General features: G+C 46.0%; 1 protein-coding gene across 2 annotated transcripts; it reads right to left on the reverse strand.

The window, feature by feature from the left end:
• Positions 1–20: 20 nt before the first annotated feature.
• On the reverse strand, positions 21–19450 carry LOC116401400 (probable JmjC domain-containing histone demethylation protein 2C). 2 transcript variants are annotated; one of them, XM_031879767.1, is made up of 14 exons: positions 17669–19450; positions 17341–17465; positions 16640–16783; positions 15005–15046; positions 12394–12664; positions 10434–10994; positions 10003–10348; positions 8755–9724; positions 8463–8654; positions 7522–7694; positions 6671–6833; positions 2833–4019; positions 1481–2790; positions 21–519 (listed from the first exon to the last, which is right to left on the reverse strand). In XM_031879767.1, the coding sequence occupies exons 1-14, from the start codon at positions 17673–17675 to the stop codon at positions 314–316; spliced, it is 5697 nt and encodes a 1898-aa protein (XP_031735627.1). In that variant the 5' UTR covers positions 17676–19450; the 3' UTR covers positions 21–313. The 2 variants fall into 2 exon arrangements, with proteins under 2 accessions (XP_031735627.1, XP_031735626.1); XM_031879766.1 differs by having other exon boundaries at positions 1481–4019.
• Positions 19451–19897: the final 447 nt, after the last annotated feature.

Here is a 19897-nt window from a genome sequence, read left to right on the forward strand (position 1 = left end):
TCCCTCCCCTCTTCCCTCCCTCTTCCCTCTCCTCTCCTCTCCATCTGTGTTATTCTTGCACGCTTCAGAGAAAACTGTAGTGATGGTACAATGCATCATGGAGCAATTGTTTGTTGCGTGAGGGAAAGAGTTTGAGGAGCAGTTAGGGGGCTTATTACAGCTGCAACAGTTATGTACTTGTAAGGGTTTCATGATCCCACAGGACCTTTAGGGAATAATGTATGTAGGGTTGATGGGTGCATTTCAAAGTGTGGTCGCGTGCAGGAAACCAGAGGAAAACTCTGGAAAAACGTCAGGGAAAGAAAAAAGCGAGTTACCGTCTGAAATAGTAGAAGCGACAGAAGACGGGGGAATGCGTGGGCTCCTCTCCCTTCTTGCTGCGGACCACCCTGCACTCCCGACACTTCTGCAGGTTGGGCCCGATTTCGGCACACGAGTCGTCCTGCAGGAACGACTCCCCCGTCTGCTTCAGCTTCTTCACCTTCCTCCAGTCCTTCAGCACGGAGCGGGGGATCCCATCTGAGAAGAGTGGCCCTGATTAAGTCACTGGCAGTGCCTACATTTCATCTTGACCAGTAAAGAGTTGCTCATCATCTTGGAGTCAGAGAGAAGATCAGCCACAGTCTGTTTGGCTAGTCCGAATCAGAGTCAAATTTATACTTTTGGTTTGTTTTCACAGTGCACAAATTAAAGCGGACCCCAAAAAACAGACATACACAGGCGTGTACGAAGGAGCAAATCTTTGTATCTTTTTAGTCTCGAGAGCTGCCACTTCTATTGAGAGAGTAGCAAACTTTGAAATGTTGCACAGGACACGATCGTTGTGGAACGTTGGAGAGCAGGTGGCAGCAGGAAAGGCGGAGAGGAGATGAAATATACACCAGCAATCTACTTGCTCTATTTTCAAATTTTTGGATTGTTTAAAATCCAGAAATACTGAATTAGAGCAATCTTTCCTCTAAGAATTCTTAAAAGTCAGTCAGTTTGTGGGGGTAACAGCTGACACACGTCTCATATATTTGTAATAGTTGATAAGTTGATACTCTACAATTATCTCGTGTATGAAAGGCTGATATATCTTCTTCCTCTGTGTCATAGAGCTCCACTGACCACACTGTTGTACTGGGTGACATGTTCCATCATTACCATCAACACACTCGTTCATTTTGACTCAGTCGCACACAAACTTGGTGTGGATTAATCCGCCGCTGAAAATAGTCCTCAACACGACTTCCTCCTGGTTGAGTAACGTATGTTAACAACTACACTGACCAGTTGTGTTGGAAAATGACTGAGCTTTCTCAAAAAAATGAAATATATATTTGTTAGCTATTTTTTTTAAACTATATTTAGTAGGAACCACTGGGCTTAGAGTAGTTAACAAGTTCGTTAGTTAACAAGAACCAAAGTACAGAATATATCCAGCCTGTCGTCAAACTTGCTGCCTGGGAAACAATTGATAGAAGACTGTGAGACTTACTGCTGCTGGCTAGTTTGAGTTTGGTCTTCTCTCGGGCTGATCGGAAGATGCCATTGGGCTTCAAGTCATCTTCCTCCTTTTCATTGTCTCCTTTCCTCTTGGCCATATCGTTCTGTTTCTTCTTGTAGGTGGGTTTAGGCTGACGCTTGGCTCGGCCCTCCATCTTGCTCTCACTGGTGTCGGAGTCGTCCCCCCCGCTCTCTGAAGCGGACTCGTACGACCGTTTGTTCCCTCGCCTTGATAAGGGAGCTGCTTTCCTCTCCTCCCCCCCTCCTCCTCCTCCTCCTCCTCCTCCCCCTGCAGCTGCTCCTGCCACCTTCTCCTCCAGCTGCCTCTCTCTCTCCGCTTTGCTGTCTTTGCTCAGCTCCACCTCGCTGGATGTGGAAGCGCTGAGATTGACTGTGCAGGGTTTGATCATTTCTGACATGGCTGCGGTGTTGCTGGTGCTGGTGCTGGTGGCGGTGCTGGTACTGGGCAGTTTCTCTGGTTTAGTACTGGTGGAGCTTGTAGTAGCAGTTGTGTTCCTGTCCTCCTCTGAGTGCCGGGTTAACCAGGCTTTCTTCAGCTTGTGGTAGTTGCTGGGCTGCCCGCTGCTTGTCGAGGTCGATCCGGAGGTCTGGCCGTTGGGCAGGGGACTGGACTTCCCTGTCGTTGTGCTCCCGCTGGCCGAGCTGCTGCTACTGCTGTCGACCGAAGATGACGAGGCTTGGCTGGAGGGGGGTGGAGGCGGCGAGTTGCGAATGGGAGTTTTGTCGACTGAATCTACAGGTAGGAAGCAGTTTCCGGTTGTGGCGGATGTGGGCGTGGTGGAGAAGTTGCTTCTGGATTGGGCTGCAGCCAAGGCAGCTTTGTGCTTCTTAAGGTGGACAAAGGAGGAGGAGTAAGGCTGACTGGAGCCAGAAATGGAGCTGGGTGTCGGGGTGAGGCTTGGACTGGGCTGGGGTGTCCCCGCTGGACTAGGGGGAGGCAGAGACCCCCCTGGAGATGTGGTGCGTGAGCCTAACCCATCCTGGTACTCTCCTGGTCCCGAGTGGCTCAGCACCCGACCACAAATGCCAGTTTTATGGGCTGAGACCAAGTAGCCCAGCTCAGGGATGGCTGTCCCACTGATACTCTGTATGCCGTAAGCTGATGCGGCTGAAAAGGCGGTCCTGCACACAGAGTTTGTGATCCCGGCTGCCATAGTTCCCTGCATGCCACGCATAGAAGTGTGTTTGTACTGGACACACATGTCGTCCAGGTTGGAGTTGGGCTGGATAACCCTGCCGGCTACAGCTTCTCTCACACTCTCGCCTAGTCTAAGATTCTCCCCCTGAAGCTTGGCTGGGTAGAACCTCCCCTGGGGGAGCTCCTTAGTGATCATAGCACCACATTTGTTAGCACCAATAAGACTGTCGTACTTGATGGATGATGACGGACGCACGATGACCGATGCCATCGCGGATTGGGGCTTGCCCCTCGACATTCCCCCTCTTTCCTGAATCATCTCTCCATATCTCCACGCGTCTACGGACGAAGTCATGATCTCCCCACTGATGGTTGAGGCCACGGAGGTGACGGCAGCGTTCCCATGACCTTTGACGTCCCTGAGTTCCGGCAGCAGCGTGGGGGGCTTCTGCTGCTCCGCTGATGTTTTGCTGCCGGCTGCCGCCAAGCTAACTGGCTGGATGGGCGTGAGGGTCGGTGGAGACAGTCGTCCGCCGTAACCGGCTCTCTCCCTCTCTCGCTCTCTCTCCTTCTCCCGCTCCCTCTCTCGCTCTGCAGCCTCTTTGCGATCCAGTGCGTGCTGTGTGGGCGGATGGAAGACAGGCGCTCGGTGGAGAGATGGCATTGCCCTGAGCTGCTGCTGGTGCAGCTGCTGCTGCTGGTGCTGCAGCTGCTGCTGGTGGTGGTGTTGGTGGTGTTGGTGATGATGGTTGGGTGCTGTGGAGGAAGATGTAGACAAGGAAGGAGAAATGGCAGGGCTGCGGCGCTCTATTCTGTCCATACCACCCGTGTGGTGCTGATGTTGCTGTTGGACTAGTGTCACCTGCTGGCTGAGCTGCTCGGTGATTTTCCCTGCTAAACCCTCTCCTCCCTCCGGCTGGTGTTTAATGAGGGGAGGGGGCTTGGAGAGGGAGGCTTTGGAGCTGTAGCTGCCCAGGGACAGAGCTCCCTGGCTTGGCACGGCAGCCCCGACGCTGGCCATGACCCCTGGAGCTCCGCCCGACACTTTCTCGTAGTAAGAGCTGAGCTCCTTGGAGGGGTAGAGTCTTGGAGGCTCATTCACCACGCTGTTGGAGAGCGTGGTGAAGTAGTTGCTCTTTTCGGATTGGATAACGTGGGGATGGATGTGGCCAGCCTTGGGGCTCGGGGAGGCGAGAGCCGGTAACCGGATGGGGAAGGCTGGTTCCCTGCACCGCTCTCTGTCCCTGTCCATCCCGGGGTCACCAGAGCGCTGGATCTTGGCGGTGAAGGGAGCGACCTCAATGCTCTCTTTCAGGATTTGCCGATTCTCCTCTTTGTATTTACTGGCTCGGTCTGCTGCCTGAACTGCATCCTGTGCAAGAAAATGCAAACACTGTTAAGGACTGTTTTTTTCATTTTCAGACAGACAGATTGCAGCACTCCTGCTACATTTTGGAGGTCTTTTGATTTACATGAGCCTCTTTCCTCTGGGAACAGATACCTTTTGAGGAACTCATTGCGTTTTGACAGCAGGGACGAGGTTCTAAATCAAGTTCCGGGGAGATTTATCCCCCAAAAAGGGCCTGGTTCAGGGTAGCACTCTCTGACAGTACAGGAACCTTTGGGGTCGGGTTTGCAGGGATGACCGTCACTGATTGGTCAAACACACACAGAGCCGCTGCTTCAACTCATGTATCATTCATAGAATGCATCGATTAGTATCGATGTAAGACTATTTTAGGACATATTTATATATTTATTTAATAACATTAAAAGTAAAGTTAGGCTTTGCTGTTGCTTCCTGACTCATTTAATAAAAAGACTAGAGAGAGAGAGAGAGAGAGAGAGAAAGAGAGAGAGAGAGAGCTGAGAGGGCAGGCAGAGGAAGAGAGAGAGATGGCGCGGCGGTGGCTGTGATTGAGAGAAGAAAAGTTTTGTTCTAAAGCACCAATAAATAACCATCCAACACTCAACAGATGAGACTCTGTGGAGACGGAAGCTCCTACTTTCATTGTGCTCGTCTGCATCTCAACGAGCATCAGTGAATCTAAACCTGAGCTTGTAGATGAACTGGAGGCTGCAGAGTGCGTTTACCTCTGTGACCTCGTCACATGTCATGTTGCGGATTCATAAGTCAGCGTATTCGTTTGCCTAATCTTCTCGGGTCTTTAGATCGCTATGGAAACGCAGACAACAATGTGCTGAGGGAGCCTTTTAGTTCCTCAAAAAGAAGTGGGACTAAAATGACCAGGAACGTCTGCGTTTAAACACGGCTATGTGGAACAATACAATTTAACATAGGTGTCCATCTCCAGTTAGAGATCAGTGTCACTCAGGACAGAAGAAAGATCCTTTTAAACCAGGGGTCTCAAACTCAAGGCCCGCCACGTCATTTTATGTGGCCCGCGAATCCGCCAGCAAAAAAAAAAAAAAAGTTAAAAAAATAACAATAATAATAATAATAATTAAAAGTTAGACTTGATAATAAAAATATCCACATAGTCGAAATTATGAGATAGAAAGTCATAACTACGATAGAAAGTCATAATCCTGAGATAGAAAGTCATAATTATGAGATACACAGTCACAGAAGCAGCTCTTTGGCTGGTTACTGTACACTTGACATATAAATGTATTGTGAGTACATTGAAGACTACTTTAAACGTGGCTTTAGAACACATGAAATACTTCACGTGGGATTGTACAAACGCACCCTTGAAAGGATTTTAAGCTTTGAACAAAGTTATTGTAATAACTTGTGTTTGATATTTTCTTTAATAGTTTGATCTTTGATAGAGTAATGTGGGTTTATTAACCCTAAATTAAAAGGATTTAAGTTATAACAGAAATGTGCTTAAATATATTTTTACATTTATATAACTGCATGTACAATATTTTTACACTTGAATAAACAATAATCAAATGCAGAGACAGTTATTTACCAATATGTTACGAGTAGTTACATTTACACAGTCTTACAGTTACAACCGGCCCTTTGAGGGAAACATGATGCTGATGTGGCCCAGAGTGGAGATGAGTTTGACACCCCTGCCTTAAACTATACTCCACCATACAGATAGTTATAATAAAGTCATATTATAGAAATAAAAGAAGACATTGTAGATAGCAGCAGCACACTTTCTGCAAGTGTATATGAACATGTAGGGCTGGGCGGTATCATTTGAAAGCATGGCTGGTAACAGTATAGATCACGGTATATTTGTTTTTCCTTAAATGTCAATATAAATGCTTCTGAAGGGTATATTTGTGTATTAAGCTGCTTAGAGCAACTGTAAGGAAGTTAAACCCTCTCTCACATCTATTTTATATTGCTGTGAGAACAACTGGATTTATTCAAGATTCTCACCAAAAACTACATTTTACAAGATTATTTTACCTTTGTCCAAAGCTAAATTATACTGAGTAGAGCTTGAACGCACCATGTAAGTCAACGCCACCTCCGTTAGCTGTTGAGCTCTGTGCTGTCACTGTGATGACTCTGAACATGCTGTTCAGACTAATAGCATGGGAATAAATTACAATACAATAAGAGTCTGACTAAATCAGTTGTTCCAAACGTTTTAAAGTTGTTCCTCCACGGCTAATTTTGACTTGCAGTTGTGACGCATGTGGTGTGTGTGACGCTACCGTCTGTGCCGCTGTATGCCAACGCAAAACTATCATGCAAGAAATTGGAAATATGAAACTGATCAACCAGCCATGAAACCCGGCACGTTTTGACCGGCAGCCGATCGATTGGTGCATCTGTCGTCTCCAACGGTCAGCACGGTATCGTCAGAATACATGCCTAGCAGCCCTATGCACACGCTTCAATCTCTCTGACCGGATGTAGTTCATGTTGGTGTTAGGATTTGTATTTATTTTCTCTTAGCATACTATAATATTTGTTGAGGCTTATCTATGAAATAAGAATATGATTTCTACACAGCTGAACATGTTTTGCTACTGCTACCGATACCAACAACAACGGGCTGATAATACAACCTAGCTGCAGCAGCGTACCTGTGTATTTGCCAGGCGAGCCTTGCTGTGGGGGTCCAGGTAGAGGCGGTGGAGGTGGACGTCTTTCACTGTAGGGGTTCGACTGCGGTCCGTCTGCTCCTGCTTTAGCTGGGCCAGTGTCAACGTCCTGATCGGGTCCACAAAGCCTTTCTTATCCACATCTCTGCACACAAGTCAAACGTTTAGCGGGAACAACAACAGCAAACTAAAGGTCATATGTGAGCGTATGAGCGTTAGGTAACAGACAGGTCCAGGCAGGGTGTCATGCTGTTACAGGCTGCTCCTCTGTGATGCTTTGTGTACTTACTGGTGTCTAAAGTATGGCTGGTGGTTACATAAGGAGAGTGCAGGCTGCTGAATGAACTCCTCCACTGTCTCCACTGCTCTCATATTGGATTAGTGCCACTTCACTTCGTCTGTCTGACCTGGCATTGCCTGTCTGCATCTCAGGGCTAACTTAGCTGTCTAGCTGCTCTCTGAACACATCCAGAGGAAAAAGGGCACGCTGTTTAAATGTACAAGGCAACGATTGTGTGCCCCATCTTTCTTGCTCTGGAGTGCTTCTTCCAACCATCTTTAAGGAAAAAGGAATTCCTGGTGATTGTACTGACCCTGGGGGTTTTCTAGGACTATCCCTGCATGGGACAGCTTTACTGACTCGCATTAATGCAGCTGGGCTGGACTGCTATCAATGCGTGTGAATAGATAAACTCCTCTTGACCCAACACCCTGTCTGACGGGAGCTTGATTCATTCTATTCCAAGCAGATCTTATATGGAGTAAATCTATGAACAAAAGGAGCCTTCAATGCACCATGGAGAGCTTCACATGTTAGTGGGCGTTCTACTCACTCTTTATGAGCGTTCATGCTGGCCTTTGACAGCGGAGGGCTAGCGTGAGCGCTGATCTTGATGGGGGGCCGGTGGGGGTCGGCGCTTGCTGGCCGAACGGGGACGTGGCTCAGCAAACCCAGACCGTCAGTGGCGCTGCCGGCAGCCTGGTGCAGCCACGGACTGACTGTGTTCTGCACACGAAACACACAAACAGACAGATATAACATCGATAAAATAAAAAAATAAAAATGTAAAATCCACAGAAAATGTGATCAGTTTTACATCATTATTCTCATTTTCTTTTACACACATATCACCTGTAACAAGTATTACGCCTCCTGCCATTTGAAAATCAAAGTAGGCTCATGCAATCTTGATAAAGTTTCAACAAATCTTTTAGATTTGTCACAAAGTGAAAGTGAAACAATATTATATTATATCAAATGACTATTTAATATCTAAAGTGTTGATGCTGGCAGGTTGAAATGGTATTAGAGGGATAATCCAGCCTGTACACACATAAAGTAACACTACAACCCCCAAACTGAGACCTCATTCTGGTGACTCCACCTCCCAGCCAATAACAGGACAGATCTGACCAAACTGTGATGATGATGTCATGTAAGGACAATCCCGGGTGTCCTTCAGAGACAACAAATGATGACACTTTAATGGAAAAGGGGACATTTTCAGATTCACAGCTCGAAGCCCTACCTTCAAATAAAAGTCAATTGAATTGATTACGTTGTCCATTTTTGTTTTTAATCTAGTTAAGTATGTTTCCATTTTTTCAACCTTGTGTAAAAAAGGCACACTGAAGCTCTAAGTAATAACTTAGTAATAACCCTGTTCAGAGTCTGTTTCATGTTTGATGACAGTAAACCACACAGCCTGTGTGTTCATCACCTCTAGTGTGGCGGTATGCTACTGCACAATTCCTCCAAAACGCATACACCTACCCTCCTGAGCGAGCCCTCGGAATTCATGCTGCTTTCAGGGTGGACCCACTTGGCTGTGGGGGGCAGGTTGAGCCCCGGGGGGTAGGAGGTTGGTGTTCCGTTGGGGTACTGCCAGAGGATGGGGTAAAGGCCCAGCCCTGCTGCCCCGCCGTGAGCCTGGGCCAGTAGAGAGGGTGGAGGGGGACCCTGACCCTGAAAGCAAAGACACATTTTTGGTGTAAATAATGTTTCATCAGACCTATCCTGACTGGATCAGCTGGGAGAGGAGGTGTGTATTCATATGGAGTCAGACCTGTAGGAACTGCTGCTGGTGTGCTGCTGCCGGGTGAGGCAGGGCGAGGTGGCCCAGCCCGCTGGGGGAGTCGAGCCGAGGGTGGCCCCCGAGGAGGGACGCCGCGGGAGGGGGCATAGCCGGGAGCACCCCTGGGGGTAACAGGTGCGGATGAGGTAGGGCCGAGGTGTGAGGAGGGGCGAGGAGGTGGGAGGCGGCGTGGGGGTGGGATGCTGAGGTGAGGCAGGGAGAGTGAGGGGAGGGGGAGTGAAGGGTGTGGAGGTGGGGATGGAGATAGGCTGCCACATGGTTGGAGGACAGGGAGACAGAGACAGAGTTCTCAGCGTCTGAGCGGACCAGCGCTGGGTCCCTGTAAACGGTGAACGTCTCGTTCTTATCGATGATCAGAGGGCTCTTGGTGCTGCTGCTCGTACTGACTCCACCCGACTCCGACCGCGCTGGTACTGGCTTGAAACCGGACCGTGGAGGTTCTGCCATTTCCACTTTAGCCAACAAACGGCCTGTCGGAGGCTGGGACGTGTCAGAGTACCTCTGCATTTTATGCTTAGAGACCTCTGGGGAGGTGTTGGGTTTGGGTTTGGAGATGTCCAGCAGGCCCGGGTGGGGCTTAGCCTTGAGTAGGTCAGCTGGATTTGTGTTGGGGTAGGGATGGTTCTGAGAGCTGTTGGGATGCTGGGGTTTCTGTTTCAGGGCGTCGAGCTGAGCTGTGTTGGGGCTCATTCTGGATCTGGCTAGTTCAGGGGGGAGGACTGTGTTCATCTTGTGGGGGGGCGCTTGCTGCGGTGGGTGTTTTCTCGTCTCCTCAGACAGAGACGGGCTCTTAACGCCAGGGTGGATGGATGTGTAGTGTTGCTGATGTTGTGCGTGCTGCTGATGCTGCGGCTGTTGATGATGATGATGAAGATGATGAGGAAGGACAGTTTTCTCTTTCTCCACCAGCACCACATTTTCGACTATCGATGTGACAGGCCTGAAAAAAAGAAAGTGTATTTTCACATATGTACATAGAAAACGATGGACGTTGTCTCCCCTCTGTGGATGTCTCTTTGCATGAGGGAAAATGAAATGCGTTCAAATCACTATCATGAACACTACTACGTGTATAATTTCAAAACGTGGCAGAAAGAGTAGCATAGTGAGGCTTATTGGGATCGTAGCAGGACGTTCAAAAAGCCCCGCGAGTTGAAACATGTAGGACCTGACTTTAAGAAACACACTCGAACACTATTTGAAGCCTTGTGTTCTCACCTGATGACCTCAGAGGGAGCAAACTCCATCTTGTTGCTTAAGCTCCTGGCTGCTGTCACACCACCTCCAATAATGCCCTGCTGCTGCATGGGAGGCTCAATATCCGTCCGGCGGCCTCCTTCCGATGGCGAGGGAGACGGAGGGACTGGCGGCGAAGAGACGGGAGAGGGGTTGAGGGGGAGGTAAGGGGAGAGGGCCGTGGACTCGGCCTTCTGCGAGGCCAGCAGTGCTGACACGGCTTCTGAACTCTCCTGGTGCACCGTTGCCTGGGCCTCATCCGTGATGTCGATCACACTGCCTCCGCCGCTGAGGTGAGACAACGATGGCGTCTGGGATCGAGAAGACGCTTAAAAAAAGAAAAAAAAAACAGATTATACAATAAGAAAACCAAGCTCACTGATACTCAGCCCATACATGACAGCTGCCTGTACCTTTCACAGTGCTCTTGCTGCTCTCCACACTGCCGGCCTGGACCGGGTCAGACATCTGAGGCGTCTGTTGCCGTGGAGACTGGGTGATCTGCGTCACCGCCACCAATTCCTCCTCTTCCTTGGTTGACATTTTGCCCGTTTCCTTGACCACGCCTTTCTTGCTGTCCTCCGCTGTCTGAAGCTCCGCCCACGGGGACAGGTGACCAATGACAGAGGAGGAATCGTTCATTTTGGTGCCCTGCATCAGCGGCTGCTGCTCCTCCTCCTCCTCCTTTTTGGAGACACCGCCTTGTTTCACATCACTGCCGCGAGACTTTAGCTCGTTCTCAGAGTTGGGCTCCGAGGAGGAGGAAGAGGAGGAGGAGGAGGACGATGAGGACGATGAGGAGGAGGAGGAGCACGAGGAGTGGGCGGTCCTCTTGTTGAGTGGGTTTTCTGAGTCGCTGCTCTCCGACAGGTCAGAAGTCATGTCAGTCTTCAGTCTCTTTAGACCCGCCTTCTTCTCATCTTCCTCGCCCTTCCTGCGTTTGTTCACTGCCTGCTTGGCCTTTGACTTGGCGTCTGGAAAAAGGAAAAGAGAAAACAAACGAGACGTTTTTGGACACTCAAACACAGCTTTGATTGCACTCCATCTTCTCCACCTCATTCTGCCCAAAGAAGTATTATAGCCAAACTGTTTTGTGTTTGAAAGATTGAACCAAAAAAGCCAAAAGCACCACAATGTGTTATATCTTGAAGGTGTGGTGCGAGTAGTTAACCGTTGACCGTCGATAAGCATCTTCATCGATTAACGGCTCTCAACATGTCAACTACTAGCCGACGGCTCACAGCTATTGTTGTCTACACATGTGTACATAGTGGGAAAGAATAGGTTATAGAAGCTCTAACCTCTTGGCATGTTCATTAGCCACATTCTATGTATTCTTTTTTTTTTTTTTTTTACAAAATCAATGTCAAAGACAAATGTGAAACAATCATTATCTCAATCTTAACACTGATGATTGGCTGGGAGTTGGCTTTCTCCAGTAAGGCCGAGAGGATTTCCTCAGGTAGGTTTGACCTGACAAAAGCACGTTAATAAGTGAGTTATTGTTGCAGCTGGGCCGCTTGTTCAACAACAGCACCCCTGCATGTAGGATTGTTGATTTGTGGACACGACCATTTTCCTGCTGTGGGAACTGACAACTAGTAGAGAAGGTAATACAGCGCTCAACCAAGGCTACTTTTAAGTGATGCACCGATCGGCCGTCATCTGATGGCCATGACATGTAGCACCTGCAAGTCCAAACAAAGCTGTGGAGGAACAAGCTTCAAAACATGTGGAACGACTAAATGTTTTATTACCAACAAAGAATCTAATTTCTATTTGCCATGAAAGAAAATGTACAAAACGCTTTGTGTATGCTGTCAATTAAAGTTCTTAGAAAGAAACAAGATAGAAATGGGTAGGTCAGAATTTGAACTGGTGTTCACTGTTAACTGTAATCTGTGGACATTTATTTAGATATGTGATGTGACCATGACAGCAGAATTAATACAAAGAAGGGATAGTGGCTGTCTGCACTATAATCACACAAAGACAGACACACAGTCTATATTCATATTAAGATTTACGTAGCAAGGTGTTCAAGAATTCAATAATCAGTGTCGTTTTGGATCCGGTTCGAGGTTGATAAAGTCCCTCAATTCTCTAAGGCCGGTGCTGAGTCTTCTCCAGTGATGGAGCTGATCGCGTCACAGCAGGGCGTCCACCGTACCACGGAGGTAGGTTGTAAGGAAAACTGTAGTTTTCCTGCTGTTTTTGTCTCTTGCTACTGCAATTATTAACATGCAGTCTGATTAATAATCCAAATGAATATGTTTATTCTTTTAATGTAGCAGGTTATTTTTAAATAACAAAATATGTAAAGAAGTGTGCATTCCAATGCAAAGGAGAGGAGCGCATCACCACCATCCTCACCTCTCCCTGTGGTCTCTTCTCTCCGGTCCTTGTCCTCCTCTGGAGCGCTGCTATCCGATCCTTTCCTCCTGGATGAGCGAGAGTTGCGCTGCTCTCTCTGCTCCCTCCCACTGCCGCCGGGCGAGTGGTGCAATTGGCTGGCGGGCTGCTGGCTTTGCTGCAATTGGCTCTGCTGCTGAGAGGCCAGCGTCCCCTGGGAACCCTTTGGGTTGGGGCCCGATGAGGTCATCATGGGGCGGGGGCTGTTGGCTTGGGCTCGTGTGTAATGACTCTGCAAGCGTTTTTTTCAAACAGTCGTACGTTAGCTCATGTAATGCAGACATTACTATGAATGCATAGCAGTTTAGTTTATACACCTCAACAGTTAAATACCATGCAATATGACAACCTTGCAATCTATCCTATCTACACACTTTATTTTGTCCACCTAGCTAAAACTAATGCTGTCCAATCGGATCGCTCTGCAGTGAACCCTACATCTGTTTTTATTCAGACTGTGTTAGAGAGTTCATTCAACTGTACGGTCATTTTGGGACATAGTCTGGGGTCCTGCAGTGATGTGCCCATCTGGGGCAGAGGTAGTGGACAAGAAACATAGATAATAACGCATCGTTCACATCAATCAGTTAGCAAATTGTTTCAGTTTCCACCTGCCTCGTCTTAGCTCTGAAGAGCCAGGTACTGTAGATACACGTGTGCCTGAGCATCCTTGGTTGTTTACGAGCCTAAAAATAGCAGCATATCCTCACACAACCTCAGCCAACTCCACTGGCAACAACTGGATGTGCCAGCAGGGTGCACAGTCACCCTCTGCTGCTGAGGCTCTGGAAGGTAAATCCGAAACAAATGGCTGCTGACGTGTTCGCCTCTCCTCGTCCACATCAAGAGGAGTTCACGGTACAGCTGTTTATGCAACATTATGCACGTTTCAACAGCTGGATCTGAACACTGAGAGGTTCTAATATTCTTCATCACTTCTTTTTTAATGACAGTGAGCAAATATGAAAAACACAGCCTCCAAAATGAGCATAAACTAAAAACACCTCGCTCAGTTTGAACAACTGAAGGGACCGTTGGATTAGACAGCATTAGTTTATCAAACATCGTGTCCACACCATAATAACACTACTTTAGGAAGTCAGACAGCGGCTAGCGCTCTGAGGCTCGCCACAGTTTCACAAGCGTGTCGGAGAACTCAATGGCCTTAAGGTGTCGTAAAAACCGTTCTCTAGAGCCAGTGTTTGATTTGACCTCTCTGGGCTACTGTAGAAACATTGCGGACTTCGTGAAGATGCCCGATGAAGGGCTCATTCCAAGCTAACGAAAACACAATGACTTTTTGGTCTCAGGTGATTCTAAACTATTAAAAACATAGTTATGAATATTTCATTATAAGTGTGTGTGTGTGTGTGTGTGTGTGTGTGTGTGTGTGTGTGAGCGAGCTATGCTGACTCCATGGAGCCCAACGAGACATGAGGCTTTACATCCGAGGATCTAAGATCCCATGTTATCACGTTTGTATCGGTTGTTGTACGACTACGAGCTTTTCATTCTCTAAGCCCGTACGGTGAAATAAGTTCTTGTGACGCTTGACGAAACAGTCATTTATGTGAAACCTAAGACAAGTGTTGTTTTTATGTCAATTCTTTCCCACACCCTCATGCTCACAGTGACATGATTGTGGGGGACTAACTTTGCTAAACTTCCAATCAGTATATTCAAGAAAAAACAACTTGAGAATACAGGGAAAGCATGGCTTCTATGACTCTGATGTTGCGTTCATGCATTCCATGTGATCCATTTCCAGGTGTGGCATGTGTACTTGTGACCACACACTGTGATGTAGCATTGTGTACAGTGTGAAACGCTGTGCTGCACAGTGTGGGGCGGAGGCAGCAGCCACAAGATGGTAGTGCAGGCAGGAGGTTTGCCTGGCTGAAGACACTCTTTTAATGAGTACTTCACTTTGACATTTCATCTCCAGGTTGTGTCAGACATTCGCCAGTGTGAATCCAAACTACTGTCTCTCTGTGAGCTGTTGAGTGCTCGATTTTTGCTGGAATCTCAAAGTATTACTGTAAATTGGAGCAAAAACTCAAAGGGTTCAACTGAGATAATGTACGTACATTACGGTCCCTTTTTTACACTGTGTAGAAATGCTCTTTTGATACCCTCTATGAGCCTCACCTCACATGTTAGTTAAGGATACAGATGTTCAGAGAAACAGTTGATGGTTACAAGTATAACTGAAGACATGAAGAGTTATTTTGCTTTATAATGAGCCTGTTCAGTTCAACAGATTACCCAGACAACGTCAAGCCTCTTTTATTGCGTATGTCGTTCATTCATTTATCTTAGGGATATCACCACAGCAGCAACGGAGGAAGAGTCGAGATTCTAGATTCCAGGAGCACCAGTTTTGGATTATTTTCTTACTCAGGATTAATCTTTTGTTTTGGCCATATATGGTTCACGGAGGTGCTCATACAAACATGTTTTTGGTCATTTCTTTCAATCCAGCACAGTTCATGTCTGTCAGCTGTGACTCTACACTTGAATGTAGTGTATTGTGGGAAGTGTGTGTCTGGAGGGTTGTGGTGTGGGGGGGTACCTGAGTGCTGCCAGTGGTCCCTCCGGTTCTCCCTCCCGTCATCTTTAATGTGTCAACAACAAGACAAAACAGATCAAAAAAAAAAAAAAAAAAAAATGAAATGAATATGAAGAAAATGTGGGACAAGGAGAGACTTTGTTAGTGACCGGTTCTACCACTGAGCTCCTTCCATGTGTGACATCATGCAACCACACCGAAGTCTCAATAGTGTTCTGCTGACATCACCTCCACATGAAAGGAGCCAACTGGTAACCAGTGCGCTGTATGTCTGCGTTTTAATGTAAGGCTACATAAAAAGCACATGGGAACATATTTTACTTTAAAGTTATCGAAAGCAAAAACATGAGACAGCAGACAAGTTCTGAGAAAGAATTCATAGATAACCAGAGTTATGGCCCGGTATAGGAAACAAACCAAAAGAGAAAGTACAATGGGATTATTTTGCATAATAAAAGATTTTGGGGGGTTAGGGTTACCCCCCCCCCGGTTTGGAAGGCTGTGATGACCAATGTCTATGAAACAAACATAACCAGATTCAATGTAGATGAGGCTGAGGTCGAGTGAATGGTTAACAAATCAGAACAAGCAGTAGAAACAACATACTGACAACTTAAAAGTCCAATCAATGAATCCAGAAAATAATCAGCAGATTAATGTATAGTGACAATAATATATGGCCTAAATACTTGTAATCTATTTCATGTGTGGAACACAATATGTGAAAAATGTGAAACATGGAGTGTTGGTCTTCTTTAAAAAAAATGTAGAAAATCTAAACCCGTTATGGGAGAACAAAGAAGCGTTTCAGAGATGGAAACAAAATGTTGCAAATAGTTAAACCTCTGCTCGCCGTAGCCTGCTGTGGCTAACTCACCACTAGGGTTAGCACAAGGCTAAACTATTAGAAACATTTTATCTCCATTTCTCTTCATAGTTTAGTCTAATTTGTCAGCGATGAGCTAATTTAGCATTATTTTATCTCCATCTCTTTAATAGTTTAGCTTCTGCTAACCCCAGCCTGCTGCGGCTAGCTCACAGGTACGACGATCAGAAGCCTAACCTGTTAGCAAAGTTTTATATTCATCTCCCTGATCGTTTAGCCTTCAGTGTGAGCGGTGAGCTCACCACTGCGGAGCAGCCATGACGGCTATGGTTAGCAGTGTTTTAGCAACACGTGGGCTGTATTTTTACCGTTATTATATGGCCAAAATAAACCGCCTATGTCAGCTTTAATCTCACCTTTTCCTGTTTTGTTTACTGCTTCCATTGTGTTATATTTCTCATTCTTCATGTACATGTAGGCTCGTTATTTCTTTTCTGTTCTGAAGGTGCTTTGATGACAGAATGACATCACCCTCATGAACTGAATTCTGGTTGATCTGAGGCTCAATCTGAATTGATTTAATTACTTCTACCCAAAAATATATTACATCAACTCCAACTCTTGACTACAGTACATGTTCATAATGAGACCTTTCTGTGTGTAACATTTAAACTGTTGTTGTCTTCCTTTCTTTGCGTTATACTGTTATGCATTTTTAATATATAACACAGCTAACAGACAGAATGTGTTATACTGCTTCAGTACCACTGTCCGCTGCTACTAGTCGTGCTGCTGTGTGTGTTTGCACTCACGTGGGCAGAGTTGTTGTTCTGGCTGGATCGTGACCTCCGTCTGGAAGTGATGCCGATGTTCTCTCCTTTCAGCAGGGAGTGGACCACGTCGTCCAGAAAGGTCATCTGGATCATAGACGGATCCACGTTCTGAGGTTCTAGCACCTGAACACACACCAGATTCACTTTACACATGTGAGCTGAGTGGATTAGATCTGAACCCCTCCTGCTGTTAAAGGTGGTCCACTTCACTGTCACAGTGGGCATTCAATCAGAGAGAGCTGTTACAAAACAAACGTGTTTCACCAACCTTTAAAAGCCACATCAAATGAAGAGAACGAATTTACACACAAACTAATGAACTACTCAACACCTGTGGAATCATACAGTGTAGCTCCGCCTTAGTAAACAGTGTCCTAGACTGTCCAGAGATTTAACAAAACGGCTGAGACAAACATCAACTAACCAGAACAAAGATCAAATGACTAATCTGTGACTAAAACCAACATAGCTTCTTTTTCTTTTCAAAAAACAAAAACTTAAATCAGCATCGGGTGCACGAATGAACACTGGTGCTGTCTACTTCAGATGCTGGGTGCTTCCTCATTACTCTCCATCTTGTCATTTCCCTTTGTGCATTCTGCTTTATGTTACACCCACATATAAACTGTACACACACATTTGAAAGAACATTGTGTGTGTGTGTGTGTGTGTGCGTGTACCTGGTCATTCATAACGACCATGTTTCGACTGAAGAGGTCGTGGTGTGTAATGATGCCAGTGAACCACTGGGTGGCCGAGTCTTGTCTGTACACACGCACACGGTAGCCATTCAATGAATAGGGACCTGGAAGCAACAGGAAACAGTGTTATTGTCCCACTGATGGACGGACAAACTTCAGAACAGGCTCCTGGTATTGTGAGGCGCACTAGTTACAGCAGTGAGACGACTGAAAGAGTCAGCAAAATAACTGTTGCTGTGCTAAGCTTTATACATTGTAACGATGATATCCACAGAGTGGAATATAAAGAGCGTGGGGAAATGCTTACCTTGCATAAAGATTTCCTGCACCTTCTGGTCTTTGAGCCAGCCCCTCACTTCTTCATGGAGCTGATGGTTGTCTCTTAACACCGGGTTCTGACTGTCCACCTCATCCTGAAGAACACACACAGGATATCAACGGATCAGCATCAAACACACTTCACACACTAACTGGTTGTACAGCAGTCCACACACTCACACACTACCATACAGACACACACATTATGTGGTATTTTAATTGACACATCCTTCTGTTTCTGTTGTAAGATAACGGCGATTTCTCTGTGACTTATAAAAGCTATATGTTCATTTCACTTCATTTAAACATTTATTTCAGGAACTTTCACTGAATTCACACATTTGTTGGGCCTGCTTTAAAATACCTCCATGGTGGTAATGAGGGTGGGACACGTTTCCCCATCTAGATTGACCCTGTATATACGAGCATCCAACCCCCGCCCGAGAGCTCACTGCACTTCCTGAGCTGCTGCTACGCTTTGAATGAACTCACTTTTTGGGATTCAATTTAAAAGAAAATTGAACAATCAAAATATCTTAACAGCAATAAGTATCAGCTGTCATCAAATACAATGCAGAACTGTATTATAATGTATTATTATAAGCTTGATAGCTTTCCTTTTTGACATTATTATAGATAATAGAAGGAACAGGAGCTGAGCCTGCTGTGCGGCTTGCCATACTGAGTAACACTGTTAGTGAAGAGCAGCAGCAGCAGGCTTTCTGTTGAGCTGATAGCAATCAATTGTGAAATGTGCACAAATAAATTCTCTGATGCCAATTGTGATTCCTGTTTAGCCGATGCATTCTATAACTGTCCCAGCATCTATTAAATGGTAAAGATGGAGGTGTGTTCTCCTGTAAATACACAGAAGAACACAAGTGCAGTTATATAATTAAACACGGCACAGCTGGAATTCATTACAAAACAACAACAAAAAGGCTTCGCAAACACACACACACACACACACACACACACACACACACACACACACACACCAGCAAAGACGGGAACCATGAGCCTCTAAAAAGACTGTTTCACACAGAGTGAGATGAGTCAGAGAGGGTGAAACACCGAAAGAATCTATTTTGTTCTTTAATGAAACTTCTTCCCCACACACAGAGCAAGCACACAACACTGACAGATGACAGATGAGGAAGAAGAAACCAAACCACTGTCACCACACTGGTAGCACACTATGTGTGTGTGTGTGTGTGTGTGTGTGTGGGGAACGCACAGTTCAATTGAGGTTATTTTTAAGAGTCTTCAAGGTGATGCATCACAGGTGAAAGGTGGTGAATGAAATGCTAAGCCACCACTGCTCGTAGTGATGTTAAAGACCTTTGAATTCATTCAGAATCTGAGGAGTGCTCGGTAGGAGGATTCATATTTTAGTAAGAATGCATACATTTGTATAGCAGGACATCTTCTTCACGCAGTGGATGAGGTCTGAAGTCTGCCTGCATTGATGACAGGCTGACACTGTACATTCACTTTGTGTCATTCATCACCTCAATCATCTCCATAAGCTGGTTGTCATGAATGTTTACTGAAATTTATAGAATAAAAAACAACATTGTTTTGCTGTGCGCAGCGGAGTTTGGACGTACTTAACAGTTTAATATGTCTCCAGACAGAAGCCCTGTACAGCTCACATGGGTGAGACAGGAGACACTGTGACAGGCTGTACAACAATGCAGAGGAGATGAGGACACCTCCCTGTCTCCGTCTCTCTAGTCCATCTATTTTTTTTGTTTGTTTGTTCTGTTTGTCTTTGCCCTGTAAAGCGTCTTTGGGTATTTTGAAAAGCGCTAAAGAAAATTGATGTATTATTATTATCACATTTATCACGCGTTGCAAAAGCACAATCTAAAAGAAGCATGAATAACATTGTTAGTAGAGTAACATAGATAATTAAATAAAATAAATAATATATATCATAATATCAGCAATCCAGTTAGTGTTGGTGCAATCTTGAAGTGCAAGACAAACAGTCTCGCCCTCTCTCACACGTTCTCCGTCTCTCTCTCTCTCTATCTGACTCGAAGGAGTGCGGAGTTGGCGGAGCGTGTTTGAGAGCGATAAATAGCGATTTTTCGATATTTTTCTTCACTGGGTAATGTTGTATATGATAGTGTAGTGGGGTGTGCAGGGTTCACGTTTTTTTTGTGTACTTTTAGCTGTTTTTTGGGTCTTTTTTTGTGAGCGGATTGCAGCT

Source organism: Anarrhichthys ocellatus, unplaced genomic scaffold (assembly GCF_004355925.1).
Source record: "Anarrhichthys ocellatus isolate YVR2014 unplaced genomic scaffold, GSC_Weel_1.0 scaffold427, whole genome shotgun sequence".
Taxonomy (NCBI): Eukaryota; Metazoa; Chordata; class Actinopteri; order Perciformes; family Anarhichadidae; genus Anarrhichthys; species Anarrhichthys ocellatus.